General features: G+C 37.4%; 1 protein-coding gene and 1 non-coding gene across 7 annotated transcripts in view; both read right to left on the bottom strand.

Annotated features, from left to right (window-relative positions):
- Positions 1–22: 22 nt before the first annotated feature.
- Positions 23–22,560, bottom strand: part of Prpf39 (pre-mRNA processing factor 39) — a 38,686-nt gene continuing 16,148 nt past the window's right edge. For 4 of the 6 annotated variants that reach the window (XM_008855539.3, XM_008855541.3, XM_008855542.3 and 1 more), the window contains 9 exons: positions 18,775–18,942; positions 9,159–9,324; positions 8,684–8,791; positions 6,717–6,881; positions 6,277–6,403; positions 5,691–5,959; positions 4,649–4,833; positions 2,229–2,303; positions 23–1,245 (listed from right to left, as the gene is read on the bottom strand). In XM_008855539.3, coding sequence (XP_008853761.1) covers positions 981–1,245; positions 2,229–2,303; positions 4,649–4,833; positions 5,691–5,959; positions 6,277–6,403; positions 6,717–6,881; positions 8,684–8,791; positions 9,159–9,324; positions 18,775–18,942 — 1,528 coding nt within the window. In that variant the 3' untranslated portion in view covers positions 23–980. The remainder of the gene's footprint in view (positions 1,246–2,228; positions 2,304–4,648; positions 4,834–5,690; positions 5,960–6,276; positions 6,404–6,716; positions 6,882–8,683; positions 8,792–9,158; positions 9,325–18,774; positions 18,943–22,560) is intronic. The other 2 variants (XM_008855540.3, XM_008855543.3) reach the window with 1 other exon arrangement.
- LOC115068024 lies at positions 5,550–5,636 on the bottom strand. The gene has a single exon (XR_003847391.1). It is a non-coding gene; the product is annotated as a small nucleolar RNA SNORD127 (small nucleolar RNA).

Here is a 22,560-nt window from a genome sequence, read left to right as displayed (position 1 = left end):
CCCCCAATGAATTCATAAACAATTGCTGTATTTCAGTTTTATTACAAAAATGAAGATGATCAGTTTGATCAAAATGAAAGCTTGCTCACAAGTTTTACATGAATATTCTAAATACAAAGTCTCCCAGAACAACATACTTTTGATATATCTTAAAGGGATGCAGGCATTACATTTTCTCATTTATAATGTATTCCAAAGCATAGTATTTTAATAGTACCTCTCTTCTGCAGTTAGATCCAAATTCACAAGTATAACAAACATTCAGACCACCTTATCAGAAAGGTTAAAAATCACTGTTTTCCTTTTAGAGGTGATAAAATCCTTAATAATCAGCCCTTTTTTTTCCCCCAGAATTTTACTGACATGATTTACAGTCAGGTTCCTCCCCCCCCCCCCCCTTAAGGCTACAAAACTCTTGCATGAACTGCAAAAGAATGAGACCACTTAATGCAAAAAAAATAAAAATAGTTTTTCGATAAAAAGTAAATTTTCTAAGTGGTAAGAAATAGTATCTGTGGTATACTAATAATTGACATTTTATACTATTTAACTAAATAAATCATGTTACACAGAAACTAGGAAGACAAATTACCGACTACAGCAAACATATGCTATGTTTACATCCCTTGTTTAAAAAAAAATAATTCCACATTTCTCATATACTCCATTCGAAATTTACATTTTCCCATCAAGTTGGAGGGGGAGGATAATACTGTCCATAATTCCAAGGATTCTGATAATTGTACTGAAAAGGCAAAAGTAAACAAGTTAGTAAACTAGAATTACAGCTAAGTTCCACATACAAAATTAAATACAGGCATGTGTTCATGTTGAAATTCCAGGAGTAAATCACAAAAGGCAACGTACAATATGGAACCGTAACAAAGAATTAGGCTTTTTTCTTTAAAAACACCAAATTTCAGCTAGGTGTGGTAGCACACCTTTAATCCACCACTTGGGAGGCAGAGGCAGGTGGATCTCTAAGAGTGAGACCAGCCTGATCTACATAGTGAGCTCAGCTGTGGCTGCAGGTACCTCAAAACAACAGCCCCCCCCAAAAAAAACCCCACCAAATTTGTGTTTCTAGTGACACTTAACAATAAAGTGTTGTAATTCCATGGACTCACCTGATACCAGGCACTGTAATTATATGCAGCTTGATTCGCCTGTAAATCCCCATCAATTATCTGTGCTGCTGCTGATGTATCTTCTGTATGTATTTTCTTTTCTTCTGGTTCTTCTGATCTAATAAAAAAAGTCAAAACTACCACAGATAAGAGCTTTCTTAGATGATTCACCTGTATCACCTGTGTGTATTTGTTTACTGATCTTCATTTCAGCCCCCTTTGGGAGACAAGGCGCTGTTTGTGTAATAGCCATTAGAAAAAATGTATAGTTAGATAAATTCTGGTAAACAGGCTGAAAGTTAAACCCAACAATTTACCTTTCTTTTATGGAGCAATACTTGAAACTTATCCAGCTAAGAATTATTATTTCTGCCATGGAGTGTTACTGCCTTAATAGAATCCAAAGTCAGCCACCCTAAGGAACAGATTTCAGATTCTTTTCACGAGTCAAGCCCCTTACCAGTTTAGCCTTACTTCCTAGCAACCCAACAACCCTCCAGGTATACTGGGTGACATCTTGCTGAGACATTACATGCTCAGGTCCTTATGCCAGAGGTGGCAAACTGGCCTAGGGTCTGGATACGACCTGTAGGTGTTTCATTTGGCCTTAATGTTCTAAAAAGACATATAAAAATCTGTATTTCTGATATCAAAAATCAAACTGTCTACATGGTGTTTACATTTCTGTAGAACCAGTTGCAGCTAAGCAGTTATGCTGTAGATGGGGCATTTATGCTTTCCCAGACTACTACCAGTTCTCTATACACCAAGGCAACCCCATTTGTCACTGCAACCTGACTGCCTTGAATTTATTATCCTTAATTTGGCTTTCCTTCAAAAAGTTGGCCCCACTGTGAACTAATCACTTTCCAATGGTTGGTCTCATCTCCCGGTTCAATGAAACCCACCTTTTGGACTATTGGGCTGCTAGGTAGCAGGCTGAAGGCCTTCACACTTGCACTTAACCGTTCATTATTATTCAAACAATGAAAATAAAGGTATAAATTATCACAATATAAAGGTAACACTTAAAAAAAGAGGCATTTTAAAGGCAGTTTCATATTGAAATATCTTCCCTTCTGAATTTACCAAGTTACATACCCATTTTCAGCTTTTCTTTTTAAAGTATCCTGTTCTTTTAGGAGTGTTTGATGTTCATCATAAGCATTCAGAAGCCTAAGGTGAATTAAGAAAAAGAACTTTGGAATATACAGAAACCTTTTTTTAAAAAGAACATTTTAACTTATTTCCATGTAAGAAACAGCTTAATAAAATTCCTAAGGAAGCTCTTTGTTTTATCTATTTTCATTTTTTTGTCTTTTTGAGACAGTCTCCCCTTGTAGCCGCAGCTGACCTGGAACTCCCTGTATACGTTGTGCTGGCCTAGATCTCAGAAAGATTCATCGGCCTCTGCCTCTGAGTGCTGGGATTAAAGACACATATCACCACATCTAGCCCCTTTTAAAACTTGACTGTAAAAATCCTTGTCCCAGTGTTCCAACTTTCTATATCTAAATTAAATTTAAGGATCTATATACCTTAAAATCAAAATTATAGCTAATTTAATTTTGTTGGTTCAAATTTGTTCTACGAGTTTGGGGCTGGAGAGATGGTTCAGAAGTTAGGAACACTGGCTGCTCTTAGAAGAGGACCCAGGTTCAATTCCCAGCACCCGCACAGCAGCTAGCAATTGCCTGCAACTCCAGTTCAAACGGATCCAACGCCCTCTTCTGGCCTCTGAGGGCTTTGCATGACACAGGTGTACTTACATAAATGCAGGCAATACACTCATACACATTAAATATTAAACTAAAGGGAACCTACTTCTGTGCAGAAGTAGCTTAGTGGATAGAAAAACTAACCTATCATGTACAAGACCATGGGTTCCATACTTACACTACCTCACATACCACTCCAGACAAGCACACAATACTTTTATTGTACTGTAATTTGTTTCTATCAGTGTCCTCTCAGTTATCAGAATCAAGTCATGGTTAAATGACCTCCTCTAAGAAGCATGACAAATCCATTCTGATTCACAGAGATCACAGCATTCTTAACAAATACATACAACTTCATACACTTACATATTTCTGAAGAATCATAACATCCTAACTAAAAGCTAGCATTACCTGTCAGTTTTTTGTATACCTTCTTCAGTACAAAACAAAGACAGGGTAGTTAAGAGCAGACACTATGAAGTAGGTACTAATCTCAATCATAATGTAACAGCTAAATGACTTGGAAGAAAGTACAGATCTCCAAGTAAGCCTCTATCTAGTGAAAGAACCTGTAGTAAACAAATTGTTATGAATTTTACATTACCTAATCATAAAATATTTAGCACTAAGATACTAGCTACTGTCTTAACTGAAAACAGTCATCAAAACATACAGACTCAAGTAATTTCCAGGTTTTTAAAAGTGGTTTCAATAGAAATCATTCCAAATTATATCAGCAAAGATATATGCCTAATAGGCATTTACTTACTAGAAACACATAACGCTGGAACTTCAATAACACTCTAGTCAGAATTTCTACTTTTCTGTTTATCAAATCTTAAACTTGGGAGTTTTCCCCAAATCTAGAGCAAACCCTTACACCACTCCTCAACTTTCAGCCTTTTATGATGCAGGAAGATAAGGTCACTTGGCATGATCTGTGTGACCTTATCTACCCTCTTCTCTAAGCTCAGATGGTATTCTAGATGAACCCCATCTACTTTTGCATATGTTGAGAACTGAACCCAGCATCACATACATGATAGAGAAGTACTGCCAGTCATCAACTATAGCCACCCTAGCCCATCTATCTATATTCTAAAGGCCTATATTCTAAATGACTATGTGTCTCATGATTCAATCTTCACTTTTCACAAGCCTGTTGCTTCCTTTCTGCTTTCATTCTCTTATGGTATTATCAATCTAAAGGAAAATAGGAGCTGGTAAGATGGCTCAGCAAGTAAAGGAGCCTGATATCTACAGCCTACACGGTAGAAGGAGAGAAGCGACTCCCACAAGTTGTCCTCTAACCCCTACTCATGGCAAGCATACACAAACAAAATGTACTAAATCAAGGAAATCGTTTTGAAGGGAAGACAAAGCGTATGTCCTATTGTTAAACACACATGCAGTTACAAAACTGAATTTAACTTTACATGTATCTGAGGAAAAAGGAACCTAAAACATCTTCAAATTTTGCAATGGGACCAGTGAGATGGTTCGGTAGGTTAAGTACTTGCTGCCGCACAAGTCTAACAACCTGAATTTGACCCCCAAACCCATGTAAGGGTGGAGGACAAACACCACAAAATTGTCACTCATTTTAATAGGTAATGAACCATGTATAGCTTTGTCAGAACAATTATTTTCCGCCTCACGTGCACATTTGCATGCATGCACCTTCTCCCATCACAAAAAAAAAAATTTTTAATTTAGCAATGCATTAATCTATAATCATCAAATCCCCACCCAAAAAACAAAGCTCATTTCCCATTCAAAATGATGCAATTAAGATCTTACTTATTAACATCTGAACCAAAATCTTCAAGAAATTCCACTTTTCTCTGAGAAAATGTAATTCTCATTTTAATAGGTAATGAACCATGTATAGCTTTGTCAAAACAATTGAGAATATTTTCTTCATTTTGTTTGAGGTCACAATTGTATTCCATTTCAAGTAAATTGAGGTATAACTTTGTATTCTCCTGAGTGAAAAAAAAAGCAGTGTTTCTATAATATTTTGATTAAAGCGTAAATATTTAAGATTAAAATCCAATCCATGTTAAATGTTTTCTGCATGTAAATAATGAAGTGAAAAATAGTCTTCAGCAAACATTTTTCCTGTCCTGTAGTGCTAGGATTGAACCCAGGGTCTTAAGCATGGTATGCAAATACTCCACTATGTTACAGTCCAACACTTATTTAGCATACCAATAGGTAGTCTATATTCTCTCTCAAAGTATATAAATTCTACTAACATGCTAACCAGTTAAAACTCAATATTCTATCCTGGTTAACCTGATCTGGCCTACCATGATAATTAGAAAATAAAATACAAAGGAATAATCTGTATACAACCTCTATTTGTAACCATAGGTAAGTATCTTAAACTTCAACTGGAAGTGGATCTTAAAATTCTATCTTCAGCAGACCTGAAAATAACTAAAAACCTATAAAATGAGACATTTCCACTATACTAGCTTTTACAAATTGCTATGTAAAAGGAAATACTTCTCAAAAGGAAAATTGCCACACTGCTTTAATTGCAAACTATTCTCTAAGGCTCTCTATATCCTACTTAATAATCATGAAATCTCTTTAATTTCTAAAGGTTAATTACAAAGTATCATAACTACAATTTTAACTCATTAATCACAATTTTCTCACACTAAGTTCAAAGTAATTGAAAAAAAATTTAAAATGGCAACATCAGTTTAGAGGGACTTTTGTCTTCATTTAGCAATAAAATCTATTACTGTACAGACCAAATCTTTCATCACAGTTGCCAAAATGACAAATTACTACTAGTTTTAAAGGAAGATATTGTTAAAAATGTACATACTTTATCTCTTTCAATTGCTTCCAAAAGCACCTTTCTTGATTTTGGAAGATTTTTTTGTATTTTGAAAAGATGTCGGGCTAGTTTGATAGCATAAAATGATGATTCATTATTTGATCTGGCATTCCTTATAGCATCTTGAAGCAAATGTTCAGCTTCTTCCATATTTCCATGCCGTCGTTCTAAACTTACTCTTCGCAAACGAACCATTGCCAATCCTAGGACACATTCTTCAAATGTTCTCAAGATATTCCTGGCTTCATTAATATTCCCTAGAATTGTAATTAAATGTTTATACTTTTGTTTCAATTTCTGAAATACTCTTTACACCAAGCATTGAAAACATTAGCCTATAAACTAAATCTAGCCCTCTGCCTGTTTATTTTGGGGGCGTAAATAGACGTGCTTAGTTTTTTTTCTTTACAGATGCTCTTTGGTTACAATGGCAAGGCTGATTTGTTAAAGAAAAACCATGACTATTATCAAAATAATTTGCCAAATTCTTTACACGTCCCTCACAACTTAATTTCTATAAGTTTAGTTCTGAAATAAAGTCCTAAAAATATGATTTGAACATTCTCATTCTTACCCTGCTGTTCCTCAAAAGCTGCCCAAAGCATATGCACCATGGGTTTCTTTGGGAGATGAATAGTACAAGCTCTGCTGAAGACATGCCTCACTCCTTCAATGCTATGGTTTTCCATGTACTTGGCATACTACATACAGAAAAGAGGAAATATTGAATAATTTACAGTTGAACAAGCCAGTAAATATGTGACAGAACGATAAAATTCTATTTTTAAACCCATTCAGCACCTTTATTGAACCACTAGACTAGTTTCTGTAAGGAAGGACGAAGAGAGGCAACGAGGTTGGCATATGCAGCAGTCAAATCTGGTTGCAAGCAGACCATCTCCTAATGCAACAGATATAGTTATATGAACAACATTCAACAGAAGTACAAAAAAGGTTAGTCACTAGATCAATGTTTATAATATATTCAAGTTAAAGAGCATAAAATTTTCTTACCTTAATCCAGAACTCCTCATAGAGGGCACATGATATGACACATCTTTCAAAGAGAACCACAACTCTTTCATGAGTCCCATTTTCAATTTCAAATTCTAAGTATTCTTTCCAGTTTTTTAGTTGGGCCTTTTCCAATGGTTTCACATGAAAATAAGGTCTTTTAATCTGTAATAAAATTACAGTATGGCAATGAAAGTAAACCAAAAGTAAAATTTTTTAAGTACACTGATAATTTATTTTAAAGACAAAAATAATGAAATTTAATCATTAGGTAAAATAATGTTTAAAAATTAAACCTTTAATCTCCTTATGTTTTACAACGGAAAAGAATATACTTTGTATTTATTCAATTTTTTAAAGAACAGATTTACTTATTTTTGGAAAACTCAGGTACACATGTATGTGCCTCCATGGGTTTATGTGCACCACTTTTATGCAGGTACCTGTAGAGCTCAGAGAGCCCTGGATCTGGAGTAAGAGGCAGTTGTGAGCTACCTGACAAGGGAACTGGGAACCAAACCCAGATCCCCTGATAGAGCTAGTATGCATGCTTAACCACTGAGATACCTTTTCAATTCATTTTTACAGACTAAAAATATTCTAAAGGAAAATTTATTCTTTATTAAATAGGGTAAAAGAATTGTTCTTTATCTTTTTTTTTTTTTTTTAATGTGTAGGTGTTTAGTCTGCATGTATTTAAGTATACCATATTTGTGCAATGCCTATGGGGGAGAAGAGGGCACCAGATCCCCTGGAACTGGAGTTATAGACTGCTGTTAGCCACCATGTGTGTGCTAGGAAGAGAACCTGAGTCCTCTGCCAAGAGTAGCGAGTATTCTTAACTACTGAGTCATCTCTCCAGCACCTTTTCTTGATTCGTAAGGTGACTATAGCATACATTAATTTGTCAAAACTATTTTACAGTCAGCTACAAGAGACTATTCATAGCATAGGCCATGATAGAGAAATTTATAGAAACAAAAACTAGATTAATCAAACCTTCAGATTGGGCTTAAGTTGAAAATGAGTAAGTGAGGGAAGAACTGAAAAGGAAAAGATTTCTGAGGTGATTTAAAAATGTTCAAAAAGTGAGTATGGTGATTGTATATACTGTGACCTACTGAATTGTATTCTTTAAATTTAATTGATAAAAAATTCACCTAAAATGTTTTCCCTCCCCCTCCATTTCTGAGACAAGATTTCATAGCTCAGGCTGCCCTAGAACTCATTATGTAATTAAAGATAATTCTGAACTTTTTAGGCAGGGGAAGGAGGGCAGAAGAGAGTACTGGGTCCCCTGGAACTAGAGTTATGGATAGTTGTTAGCTGTCACATGGGTGTTGGGAATGAAACCCAGGTCTTCTGCAGAAGCAGTCAGTGCTCTTAACTGCACAGTCATCTCCCCAAACCCAACCACAAACTTTCGATCTTCCTATCTCCATCTTCCAAGTGCTGTGATTATAGGCTTGTACTCCAGTTGGTACAGGTATCAAATCCAGGGACTCATGCATGCTAGATAAGCACTCCACCAACAAACCTTCAAACCCAGCCCTTAAAAACAATGTTTAACTGTCCATAATTGAACAATTATAATGTATTACATTAAACAGCAAGATCCTAAAACTGATCATGGAAAATGTTAAATCTGATACTGGTAATATAAAATGAGCTGCATATTTTGAGTTACTACTTATACAAAGAAAAATTGGCTGGGCGTGGTGGCACATGCCTTTAATCCCAGCACTCGGGAGGCAGAGGCAGGCAGATCTCTGTGAGTTCAAGGCCAGCCTGGTCTACATAGTGAGTTCCAGGACAGCTGGGGCTACAGGGAGACCCTGTCTCAAAAAGACCAAAAAAAAAAAAAAAAAAAAAAAGAAAAAAAAGAAAAATTAACAACAAAGTCACCTCAATCAAAAGAAATATACCTATTTTTATATTTTGAAGACATTATAAAACAAGACACTTACACCTTCTTCAAATGTCCACCTCTTACTAACTTCATGCTCATTATAATTAAACATTTCTTGATGAATTTCAATGATTCTATGTCTCATGTTTTCAATTTCAGTAATTAGCTTGGAAAAAAAGAGAAAACATTAATTCTCTAAGATATACTGAAAATTCTCAACACCACATATTTAAGTATCATCTGACAGATATTTTAGTCTGACACACCAGGGAGTTTTTAACTGTTAGAAATTATGCTTTTAACTACAATTTATAACAGAACTTCAACAAACCACTTATGTATTTTAAAATAGGAATAGTAGATTACAACCTAGGTAAAATATTTCTTCTATTTCCAGATATCACATGGTAAGACTCTCCTTTAAATCTATATTTAAACAGTATGAGCTAAATGGCCAGCTACAGAACATATTACCCTATCACACGTGTCGGCTATCCAGATTCTCATGTACTGAACATTTGAGTAAGGGTTACCTTTGCTGGATCAGTTATGTCTTCAATTCCTGATGGAAGGTCATCACCAGGAGGTCCATCATCACCACTATGTCCATTTACAGAAGCTAATTCCCTTCTCAACTGAATAAACTGTTCACCAGTTAAAAGATCTCTAGGCAAGTTATTCTGTATATGTTCTTTAAATCTAAAGGAAGAATTAAAAATCCATGCTCTATATTTGCAAATTTTTCAATCACATGTCAGATGCTTCCTACATATTACTTCAAATAAACTTATTCAGAGAATACCATTTCTCCTTTTCTATGCTATAACCCTATCATTTGATAAAATATATGCACACACCTCCATTTCTCTTCTGCCTTTGTAGTGGAATGGAGAGAACATGGATAAGCATAAAATTCAAACCCTAGTGCCATCAGTTATTTAACTTAAGCAAAACTTTTCTCCAAATCTTAGTTTAACCTGTGTAATAGAACAATATCTTTCAGTTACAATAAAATCAAATGTGTTAATCTATATTAAAATTTTAAATGATCATTTATAAATGAAAAAGTTTACAGTACCATCCCACCTACCAATTATTCCCCTATCCATTTGTGTGCTTAACAGTCCAATGATACTGGCCTAATTAAGTTCACCAGTTACTTCATACGCAAAGTTAAATGGATATTGTTCTTCAGTACAGCTTCTCTCTCTACCTTCATTATCTGAGCCTGCTAAGCATGTCTTACTTTTAATATCTTCATTGCTTGGTCAGAGGTAACACTTTCTTGGGTTTCCTCCAAGTCTCTGATTGCTCCTCGATCTCTCATAGATCCCCCTGCTACCTGTCCTTAATGCTAGTATTTTCAGGAATTCTATTTTGTTCTCATGTAATTTTATATACTTTGTGGACAGTGGGATTAATATCGAGTTTGAAATAATAGTAATTATTAAGACTTTCAAAACTATAACACAAGTCTAAAACTCTTTCCTAAATTGAATATTAGTATAACCAATTGCCAAGTCTATTCAGAAATATATATAATTTTATATATAAACTAGGTTTTTTTCTTTTTTTTTTTTTTTTGAGACAGGGTCTCCCTGTAGCCCCAGCTGGCCTGGAACTCACTAGGTAGAAAAGACTGGCCTCAAACTCACAGAGATCTGTCTGCCTCTGCCTCCCAAGTGCTGGGATTAAAGACATGTGCCACCACGCCGGCATATAAACTAGTTTTAAACTATTAATATATGAAGATTTTTTTCTTTCTTGTCTTTTGATATGATGACTCACTAACCCATGCTTGCCTAGAATTCACTATGTAGCCCCCAACAGGCCTTCAACTTGGAAATCACTGCTTCAGCCATGTATCACCACATTTTTCTTCTTTCTCTCTCTCTCTCTTTTTTGAGAGAGGGTCTCACTATATAGTCCTGGCGGCCTAGAGGTGCCTGTCTCTGCTTCCTGAGTGTTCTGATTAAATGCATGCACCACACTACACCACACTCAGCCTAAGCTAAGGCAAAAAAAAAAGTTATTTTACTATTTTATCCAAACATACTGTTATAGTCACAGATTTTGAAAATACAAAGATCTAAAATATCTTCCATATTATATATATCACAGAATTTTCCCATACAATATTTATTTACTTATTTATTTAAAGACAGGGTCTGATAAGAGCCCAGGCTGCCTAGAATTCACTATTTAACTGAAGCTGGCTTTGAAATACTCCTGCCTCCAACACAAAGTGCTGAGTTTCTTAACCTTTTCCAACTAGCTTATCATTTACAAAGCCTACTGATTTTACTTTCTAAATATATTTTTATGACCTCCTCACTTAACAAAAGGGTCTTCCAACCTCTTGTCTTGTTACATCCATCCTCTACCCATAAGTCTTTAATTAGAGCAGTCTGTGAGTATGAGGTTAGCCTGATCTACATAGAGAGTTTGAGGCCAGCCAGGGTCACAGAGTGAATCCTTGTCTTAATAAAAGGTAGACATTAAAACAGCAAATCACAAAACAATGCACCAGTAAATTTACTCTGCATTCAGGATAAAATGTTATGCTCTTAGCTGATAGTCATATTTTTCATACAGGCCTATTGTTGTTTCTTGAGATAAAGTCTCCCTATAAATCCCTACATACCTAAAACACAGACCAAGCTGCCCTCAAACTTACAGCAACTGTCTTGTCTCTGCCTCTTGATTGCTGACATTACATTATCAGGCTCAGTGCAGACCTACCTTTTACCCTACATATTAAAAATGGTTATACATGTACCATAGATGCCAGACTTTTTTTTTTTTTTTCTTATCATCTCTCACTAGTTACCTAGGCTGGTCCTGAACTCTTGAGCTCACGTGAAACTCCTGCCTCAGTCTGCTGTATTTAAATCACAGATGCTATCCGAAATCCCCAGTTCAGACTAAAGAGATGGCTCAGTGGTTAAAAGCACTGGCTGCTCTTGCAGTGGACCAAAGTTCAGTTTCCAGCACTCACATGGTAGTTAACAACCATTTGAAACTCCGGTTTCAAGGGATCTGACACCCTCTTCTGGCCTCTGTGAGCAATGGAGGCAAAACACTCATACAGATTAAAAAAAACATTTTTATTAAAATAAATTTAAATAAAAATATTGTTTCTGATTTTCCTGAATTTTGAAAAATGGATTCAAACATCACAAAATATAATCATAGCTAATTTGGAATGTATAATGTTAATAGATAAACTTGATCCATTTGAACACAGAAGAAAAAAGTCAATATAGATTATCCTTTCATAATAAGAGTCTGGTGTGGTGCATGCTTGCAATTCTGACATTTGGGAAGTAGGGGAAGGAGGATCAGTAGTTCAAGGTCATTCTCAGCTACGAAAGACTTCCAGGCTAACTTGGGCTACATAGAACTGTTCAAAAAACCAAAGTTGGAGGCTGGAGAAGACAGCTCAGTAGGTGAAGTGCTTGCTGCACAAATAGGAAGACCTGAGGTTCAGATCCACAGTATGCATATAAAAAAGCTGTGTCTGAAAAAAAAAAAAATGCTGCTGTGTCTGGTATCACATGCTTGTAATCCCACAGCTGGGGAAGCAGAGAAAGAAGATCCTTGTGGCTTACTGGCCAGCCAGTCTGCCAGTCAGTGAACACAAAGTTCAATGTGAGACCCTATTTCAAAAAATAAGGTGAAGAGAGATGGAGTAAAAACACAACTGACCTTCAAACTCACAAGCAACTTACGAAACACAACACTAATAAAATTAAATTTAAAAGGCTAATAAGGGGCTGGAAAGATGGTTCAGCAGTTAAGAACACTGGTTGTTCTTGCAAAAGACCCGGGTTCGAATCCCAGCACCCACATGGAAGCTAACAACTGTCTGTAACTCCAGTTCCAGGGAATCCAACAGCCTCTTCTGTCCTCCGTGGGCACTGCATGACATGGGTGCACTTACCTACATCCAGGCATAACACATAAAATAAAAATAAATTTTTTTAAAAAGTTCAAGCCAGGCGTGGTGGCACATGCCTTTAATCCCAGCACTCGGGAGGCAGAGGCAGGAGGATCTCTGTGAGTTCGAGGCCAGCCTGGTCTCCACAGTGAACCCAGGACAGCTGGGGCTACAGGGAGACCCTGTCTCAAAAAGCCAAAAAAAAGCCTTTCTTTAATCACAGCAGAGACAAGTGGCTCTCTGAGTTCCCAGTCAGCCAGGGCTACATAGTGAGTTCTTTGGAAAATGTAACATGACAAAGAACAAATTTAATATTTACATAAATATTAAAAAACAAGGATATGGAAAACAAACTTCAAACACAATAAAATTTTAAAAATACATTACAGGGGATGGAAAGCTGGATCAGTATTTAAGAGCACTGGCTACTCTTGCAGAGGACCTAGGTTCGGTTCCCAGCATCCACATGGTAGCCAACAACCAGCCATAACTCCAGGTACAGGGATTCCAATACCCTCTTCTGACCTTTGTGGGCACTGCACAACACAGTACACATATACATGCTGGCAATACACTCAATACATATAAAATAAGAATATATAGAGAGAGTACAGTCAGGTACAACGGTACATGCCTGTTATCTCAGTATCGATGAGGCGAGGGCAGAAAGATCAAGAGTTCAAGGTTATCCTGGGCTGTACAGAGCATTCAAAACTAGCTACACAAACCTGTCTTAAAAGAGTACTTCATGGCTACATAATATACAAACTTCATCAAAACTGTGATAAAATATACTTAACGTAGTTTTTCATCAGCTTTGTAAATTGAAAGGCCAATGTTAATTCAATAAAGCATGGCTGAGTACACGTATATATATACACTTATCGTGGATACTCAATTTTTAAATATAAACAAAATAGAATTAAGCCTCAAAAATTTAGACATGTAAGGGAGATGAGACACATCCAAAGCAGTATTATCAGTGCCAATATAAATGTAAACAAGTATAGGTACAGTGGGCACAAATGACAGAATGGATACCTTGATTTAGAACTAGGGGAAGGTGTCTGTCTGGTTGTGAAAATTACAAGTGCACTAAACAAGTAAAAAAGGTACTAGTCATTAAAGAAACAGTACCCTTTGGGAAATTAACAGTTCTCTGGTATACTCTGGTATGTTTGGAGGTTAGGGACTACTAGGGCCTAGATTTGAGATATTGGACCAGATCACAAAATACTCAGGCTTAAGACTTTAAATTGGACATTATCTTAGTATACATTCAACATACATGTGAATATAATTGAATTATTTTATAATAGAAATTAACTTTTAAACTTAGTTTAACCAGGTTAGTCTGAAATTCAAATTTCAGAGACTGTGGGCCACTCAATCAAAAGGTTTAGAATATGTTTTCCCTCTTTTTCTCTGTTGTGTGTTTTGTTTTTGAGGTGGTCTCCCCGTAGCTGTACCTGGCCTCTATACCCCAGGGAGTCCTCAATCTCATGGAGATCCATCTGCCTCTCCCTCTCAAGTGTTGGAATTAAAAGGCGTGTGCCACTACACCTAGCCAACATGTTTTTTTCAAAAAAGTTTTCTTAATATATTAATTTTACATGGTAATGGGCTTCGTTTTATTTTTTTTAATTATTTGTATGTGTGTACACAGGCCACCTCATGTGTTAGGTCAGAGGACAACTTGGGGAGTCAGTTTTCTCCTTCTACCATGTGGAACCTGGGGATGGAACTCAGGCCACAGGCTTAGGGCCAAATGCTTTTTATCCACTGAACTATCTCAGTGGCCCTCATTTTGACATCTCCATACATGTATATAATGTATTTTTATCATATTCATCCCCATTACCTTTTTTTGTCCCCTTCCTCTTCCCAACTAGTTCCCCATGCAGCTTTTATGTCCTTTTATGTGGAATACTTTAAATTATTTATTTTCCATTTTTTTCATGTGTACAAGTGTTTTGACTGCATGTATGTAAGTGCGCCCTTGAGTGCAATGCCTACAGAGGACAGAAGAGGATATCTGATCCCCTGGAACTGGAGTTACACATGCTTGTTAGTTGCCACGTTATGTGCTGGAAATTTTCCTCTGCGAGAGCAGCTAGTGCTCTTAACCAAGGAGCCATCTCTCCTGCCCCTTATCTGGAATATTTTTAAAAACATATGCTTTTCTCTTTACCTCACCAAAGGCCCTGAAATAAGAGCCAAGTGATTGATCATGGTCAAAAACCTTTACAACTGATAACCACCCCTAACTAAGGAGCTACCAACAGCTGATGGAATCTAGGGGATGTAGATTCATTTTCTTTAACGGCGTGGCCCTATAGACCGAGGTGCTGGATGGCTTCCACTGCCCAACTTGACACACCTGTAAGAGAAAACCTCAAGTGGGGCATTTCCTCTACTGAACTGGCCTGTGAGCATATCTTGTGAGGCATTTTTTTGATTCCTGGTTAATGTGGGAGGATCCAGCCCACTGTGAGAGGTGCCACCTGTGGGTAGGTGGTCCTGGATTAGCTAAGCAGCTTGGGCACAAGCCAGAGGATCAAGTCAGTGAGTGGCATCCTCTGTAGTCTATGCGTCCATTTCTGCCTTGGCTTCTCTCAAGGATGAACTGTGATTGGGACATGGAAGTCAAAGTTGGTTTTGATCAGAGTGCTTTATTACAGCAACAGAAAGCAAACTAGAACAACTGACCACACTCCAGTGGATGGGCCCCATACCCATGAGCGTATGGGCAGTATCAATTGGATTCACTGGATTATTAAAAAAAAAAAAGACATGAAGTTGAGAGGGGGTGGAAATGGATCTAGGAGGAACTAACTACAGGGAAGAATGGGAGTGAATATGATCAAAATACATTGTTATAAAATTCTTAAATAAAATGGTATTTAAAAAAAAAAAACCACTTCACATCATAGAAAGCTATTTAGCACATGTTATAAAGTTCCTGTAACCATAGATTTTATACTTTAAACACAAAATACTCAATGAAAAGGGACTGTTTTTGGACTGAAATGCTTTAAATGTAAACATCTTTGTACTTCATTTGTTTGATTTGGATATTTACCAAGCATTTCTATATACTGAGTCTTTTGTTCATTATTTTCTGTGTATGCCTAGCTTATTACATACTAAAAACCTCCCCATGGGGCTCCTACTCTTCTGTAAATAAACCCTTGCCCTATGCTCTGTTAGCAAGACCAATGAACTTCTTAGGATTTTCCAAAAAAGAAAAAAATAATAATTGCAAAAATATTGGGGCTGGAGGTATATCTTAGTGCTTGCCTAGCATGTGCAGGGTTCTGGGTTGGATCTCTGGCACTGCAAAAGTAATCCTAAGTATGTATTAATTACACATTGAAATGACTGTATTTTAGATATGTTAACTGAGATATAATACATTATCCAACTGGATTCACCTACTGAACACATTTTTTAAACATTTTATTATTTTTATTTTATGAGTGTTTTCCTGCATGTATCTAAATGCACCCATGTCATGCAATGCCCAAGGAGGTCAGAAGAAGGCATCAGATCCCCTGGAACTGGAATTACAGATGGTTGTTAGCCACCATGTGAGTGCTGGGAATCAAGCCCAGGTCCTCTGCAAGAGCAGTCAGTGGTCTTAACTGCTGAGCCATCTCTCCAGCCCCTTAATACTTTTTAATGTGGCTGTTAGAAAATATAAAATTATGTGTGCTTTCATTATATTCCTGTTGGCTAGCATTAACAGAAATCATAAGATATATGAGACTCTACAATGCTTTAGTCATTACTAATTTATAATCTAGTATGACAAAGTGTTTAGTCAAACCTTAAAAAACCCTCTGCACTTGCTACATGAGAAAGTAGTGACAGAGATGCACGGCTTGCTTGTCATCATATGCCTGGTGTCTACTGGTTCATGATAAATACAGAATGAGTGAATGAATATACATAGTGCTTTGTATATCCAGGGCCATTCCAACTGTAAGGAGCCTAGTTTAATATGATTTTCTGACTATGTCTTTAATACTCATCAAAGAGTTGAACCAAATTACAGATATCTTGGAAAGAAACAAACAAAACCAAACCTCCCTATTTCAGCGAAAATAGAGCCATCATACACCCATCTACAAAGTTCCTATTTCTTTTCTTCCTAATTCTATTTTTTTCTTTCTTTCTTTTTTTTTGGTCTTTTTTGAGACAGGGTCTCCCTGTAGCCCCAGCTGTCCTGGAACTCACTATGTAGACCAGGCTGACCTTGAACTCACAGAGATCCGCCTGCCTCCAGAGTGCTGGGATTAAAAGCATGTGCCACCAAGCTGGGACCTTCCTTCCTAATTCTTATGAAGTCTACCTAACTTCTATTTTCAGTAGGTTGATTCATAGTAATTTATTAATATATTTCATTAAATCTACCCTTTCTTATTGGAGAGAGTCTCACAACATAGCTTTAGATGGCTTCAAACTCGGGTATCTACCTGTCTCTACCTCCTGAGTGCTGGGGTTAAAAGTGCGTGCCACCATGCATAGCTAAATCTACTTTTTAAAAAATCTTATTTTATGTGTATGCATGTATTACCTACATGTAGTAACTGCACCCATGTCAAGCAATGCTGGGAGAACAGAAGAGGCTGTTCGGTCTCCTGGAATTGGGACTGCCATATGGGCGCTGGGATTCGAACCCGGGTCTTCTGCAAGAACAGCTAGTGTTCTTAACCACTGAGCCATTTCTCCAGCACCAGCTAAATCTACTTTTAAAAAAAATCTAGTGGGGGCTAGAGATGGTTGCACTGTTAAGAGCACTGGCTGCTCTTGCAGAGAACCCAGGTTCAGCTCCTAACACCCACATGACAGCTAACAACTGTCTCTAAGTTCAGTTCCAGGGGGATCTAATTCCCTGTTCTGTCCTCTGTGGGCATTGCATGCATAAAGTGCACTTACATACATGCAGGCAAAACATACATACAACATACACATAAAATAATAAAGAACTTACAGTTATCCCTTTTTTATTTAAAATGTTTGTAAATTTACAAATTACCATTCATGTAACAAATACACAAATAGCTTGTATGGTGGTACATGCCAATAATCTCAGCACTTAGAAGATGGGAACAGGAGTATTAAGAGTTCAAGGCCAGCTCTGACTACATAGTGATCTCAAGGCCAGCAGGCATTACTAGTCACACAAAAATAATTAATTAAAAAAAAAAAAAAAAGCTGGAGTGGTGGCACATACCTTTAGTGGAGACAGAGGCAGGCAGATTTCTGAGTTCAAGGCTACAAAGTTTCAGGTCAGCTAGTGAGACTCTGTCTCAAAAAACAAAGACAGTCTCATATTTGTTCAGATGGTTTGGCTTCTTATCAGTGGGATACCTTATAGTGGAAAATTACACATGGAGCTGAGCACGGTGGCTCATACACACAATCCCAGCACTTCGGAGCAGATAGTTGCAAGCTCAAGGAACACCTGAGCTACAGAGTGAGTTCTAGGCCTGCCAGAGCTATCTAACAAGACCCTATCTCAAAAGAAAACAAAAGAACAAAGAAACTACACATAGAAATCATGGTACAATTTTAACAGTTACTACTATGATATATAACCAGAAATCATGGGGTAAAATTTAAATGTAGTATTTCTTAATTGTGTCAACACAGACAGGAGTTAATATCTAAACTATATTCTTTGCTGTTTTGGACATGCTTGTGAACAAAGAATGTACATTTAGTAAAGTATTAAGTTATAAAAATAAAAAGCTAGACGTGGTGGGGAATGTGTAATCCTAGATACCTGGGAAGGAAGCCAATACTGAAGGACAACAATGCTAGGGCAACACAGGCAACATAACAAGACTATCTCAAAAAAGTAAATATATAAAAAACAAGCACTTACTATCTGCCAGGGGCCATGTTAGTTTAGGATTACAAATAATCATTTGCTAGACTGTTTTTCTCATTTCTTCAGTGCTCTGGAGTATCTCACATATAAAATGTGACAAGGAGAACTATCTATCTAAAAATAGTGAAATTGCTAAACACTACAATACAGGAGAAAATATCAAAATTAAAAGGCATAAACTATAACTATCTACAAAGAAAGTATCATTAATAAATATTGCATAACATTTCAATAGAAATTATAATACTCAACACCAGGAATATCACCTAAATAACCAAAGATACTTCAAAGGAAAAGTCTTTCAACATACCTCTGAAAATGATGACTATACAGCTGGGTTGGAATACCAAGAATACGATCATATATAGCTGTAACTTCTCTCAGATTTCCCTGTTCATTTTCCCAGTTTATATACATTTCCCACAGTTTGTCAGATCGAAAATCTGTTCCTGCAGCTAGAACAGCATGCTCAAAAGTTCTGAAAAATTAAATTGCTTTTAAGTTATATTTCCCAAATAAAAAAACTTTTAAATGTTATTTTGAAATTTAGAAAATAAATGTTGCGATCAAGTTAAATTCGGTTGCTTTGTAGGGATGAAAAAGTGGAAGGAATCACAGAAGAGCTGTTTACAGAAAGACTAAGTGAAAAAACAAAAGGAATAGATGTGTAGTTTATCTTACATATAGGTACAAGGTAAAGTGTATATATTGAAAGAAGAGAAGCATGGTAGACACAAGCAAATGTTACATGAATTATCAGTTGTAAAGATTCATTTAGGGTAGAGAACAAAACTAAAGAATTTATCAACAGGCAAACTCTACCTCAACTTAAGGAATACTCCCTAGCAAAAATGACTCTAACAAGGAATGCAAGCTGTCCTTTAAACTAATGAAAAGGGTACTTTTTTGGGGGGAGGGGGTCTTTTTGAGACAGGGTCTCCCTGTAGCCCCAGCTGTCCTGAAACTCACTATGTAGACCAGGCTGGCCTTGAACTCACAGAGATCCACCTGCCTTTGTCTCCCAAGTGCTGGGATTAAAGGCATGCGCCACCACGCCTGGCAAGGATACATGTATTTTATAACTTTTAAAAGCTTCTTCCAATTCTGACAGTTTAATTATTTTAAAATATTTGGTCCATGTCAAGAGGTATCTGTAAAGAAATTTAATCAATGGAATTTTGTTATTAATTAAACAGTAATATGGGACTGGAGAGATGGCTCAGCCAGTAAAATGCTTGCCATATAAGCAAGAGGACTTGAGTTCAGATCCTCAGATCTCATGTAAATGCAGGGTGGGAGTGGTGCCCCACCCATAATTCCAACACTAGAAAGGCAGGGACAGAGGATACTCTGAACAAGGTGGCTAGCAATTTAATTAACTGGTGAGCTCTGGGTTCAATTGAGAGACCCTGTTGCAATTAATAAAGCAGGCAGTCTTGTGCATGCTGTCACCATTCTGTAAGTTCATGTGAGCAAGGTCCCAGGAGCCTGTAAGACTGTTTCCTTATGGTCATGCACCTCCTCTCCTGGCTCTTACAATCTTTCTGCTCCCTCTTCCATCCCTGAACCCTGGGTGGGTTAGGTTTAATACAGGAGTCCTGTCCAGGGACCCACACTCTGAAATCTCTTATTCTCTACACTACACTTAGGCCAGTTCTGGTCTTTTGGGTTCAGTGCCCTCCATCGCATGAGGAAGCTTCACTGATGAGAGTTGAGATGCCCAAGACCTATGCCACTGGGGATATGGACAGGAGGTCACAACTTCAGAGAGGAACTACTGGTAGCTGATCACTGCTGAGTGAGGGAGTTAATCTTCTTTAACAGGTTGAACAGGATTCAGTGAATGAACTCACACTGAGGGACATCTGGGAACACAAACCTGACTTAATAGGCCTTAACATATATGACAAAAAGGATGAAGTCCTGTGGGCAGAACATGGGAGGGGTGCAGGTAAGGAAAGGGACGCTAAATATGATTAAGATGAGTTGTATGAAATCCAAAAGAAATTCGATAAAAATATTTAAAAAAATAAAAAAATATGTGGTTGGAAAGATGACTCAGCAGCTGGCAGCAATGGCTGCTCTTGCAGAGGACGGAGGTTCAATTCCCAGCACCCACATGGCAGCTAACAATCATCTGTAACTCTAGTTCCAGGGGATCTGATGCTCTCTTCTGATCTCTTCAGGCATTGCATGACACACGTGCACCTACATACAATGCAGGCAATACACTCATACACATAAAATAAAAATAAATAAAAATCAAAATAGAGTGATTGAGGAAGACACCTGAAAAGTCAACCTCTAGCCTCCACATGCATGTACATACATATGAACTCACATCTACACACACATGTATGCACAAAACACATAAACTCTTGTACATACCACAGAAGCAAAAAAAAAAAAAAAAAAAGGGTGGGTACATAGTTTCAAAATAAGTGTTTTAAAACCAGCTAGGGGCCAGATGACCTAGTAGGTAAAGGTTACTTGCCACCAAGCCTGATGACCTAAGTTCAATCCCCAGGACTCACATGGTGGAAAGAGAAAACTAACCCCTGCAAGATACCCTTTGACCTCCACATATGGACAGTGGCACACACACAGAGAAATAAAAAATATATCAATAAAAAAATTATCAACTTGAGCCAGGCATGGTGGTGCATGCCTTTAATCCCAGCAGTCAGGAGGCAGAAGCAGGCGGATCTCTGTGACTTCAAGGCCAGCCTGGTCTACATAGTGAGTTCCGGGACAGCTGGGGCTACAGGGAAACCCTTTCTCAAAAAGACCGGAAAAAAAAAAAAAAAAAAAAAAATCAACTACATTCGTTTACCCAGAATAGAGCACACTCCTTACAATTTTAACACAATGCAAATAAAAGCTTTAATGAATTCTAAGTGTAAAAGAAAATTAAAATTCTAATTTTTGTCTTAAAGATGCAATTGTTAGGCCGGGCATAGTGGCACACGCCTTTAGTCCCAGCACTCGGGAGGCTGAGGCAGGCTGTGAGTTCAAGGCCAGTCTGGTCTCCATAATGAGTTCCTGGTCAGCTGGGGCTACAGTAGAGGGAGACTCTGTCTCAAAAAGACCAAAAAAGAAAGCACACAAACAAATGTTTGTGTTTAGCCAGGTGTGGTGGTGCACGCCTTCAATCCTAGCACTGAGGAGGCGGAGGCAGAGGCAGGTGGATCTCTGTGAGGTGGAGGTCAGCCTGGTCTACATAGTGAGTTCCAGGGCTACAGAGAGAAAAAGAACCAAAAAAAGGGAAATGTTTTTATAAACGAATAATGTATAATGTAGCAAGCATTTTCCTGACAATACCATAAGAAACTTGGACATTATAGTCATCATAAATGAAAAATGAACAGATCAGTACCCAAGAAAACAAAATAGACAAATGTGTGAGAATTTAGTGAACAATACAAGAGGGATTTTAAATCAATAGAAAGGTTGGATTGTATAAAAAATGGGGGAACACACAAATGTGTACCTCACAACAGCCAGATGAATGACAAAAATTATTAAAAACTGAAAACACAGAATTGAACTGAACTCAAGTCTTCTACAAGAGCAGTAAGTGCTCTTAGCCAGAGTCATCTTTCTAGTCCCTTCCATTTTTAAAAGATTTATTTTTTTGAGTGTCTGGAGAGATGGCCCATCAATTCAGACCACAGGATGCTTTTGTAGAGGATCTGGGTTCAGTTCCCAGTACCCACTGGGTGGCTAACAACCATCTGTAACACTCCAGTTCACCAGAATCTGATGCCTTCTTCTGTCCTCCATGGGCACTGTACAACATACACGAAGAAAAAAATACAAAACGCTCATACACATCATAAAACAGGTTTTTTAAAAGATTTATTTTTGAGCTGAGAGTGGTAGCACATGCCTGTAATTCCAGCTCCTGGGAGGCAGTGGCAGGAGTATGTCTGTGAGTTTGAGGCCAGCCTGGTCTACACAGTGAGTAACAGGGCCAGCCAGGGCTGAACAGTGAGATTTTTATCTTAAAAAAGAGGGGCTAGAGCCATGGCTCAGCAGTTAAGATTAATGGCTGCTTTTGCAGAGGACCCAGTTCAGTTCCCAGCACATACATGGC

Source organism: Nannospalax galili, unplaced genomic scaffold, assembly GCF_000622305.1.
Source record: "Nannospalax galili isolate Female #2095 unplaced genomic scaffold, S.galili_v1.0 scaffold168, whole genome shotgun sequence".
In the NCBI taxonomy this organism is placed as follows: domain Eukaryota; kingdom Metazoa; phylum Chordata; class Mammalia; order Rodentia; family Spalacidae; genus Nannospalax; species Nannospalax galili.
Note: the sequence above shows the minus strand (reverse complement) of the source record. Positions and strands in the feature narration are given on the sequence as shown.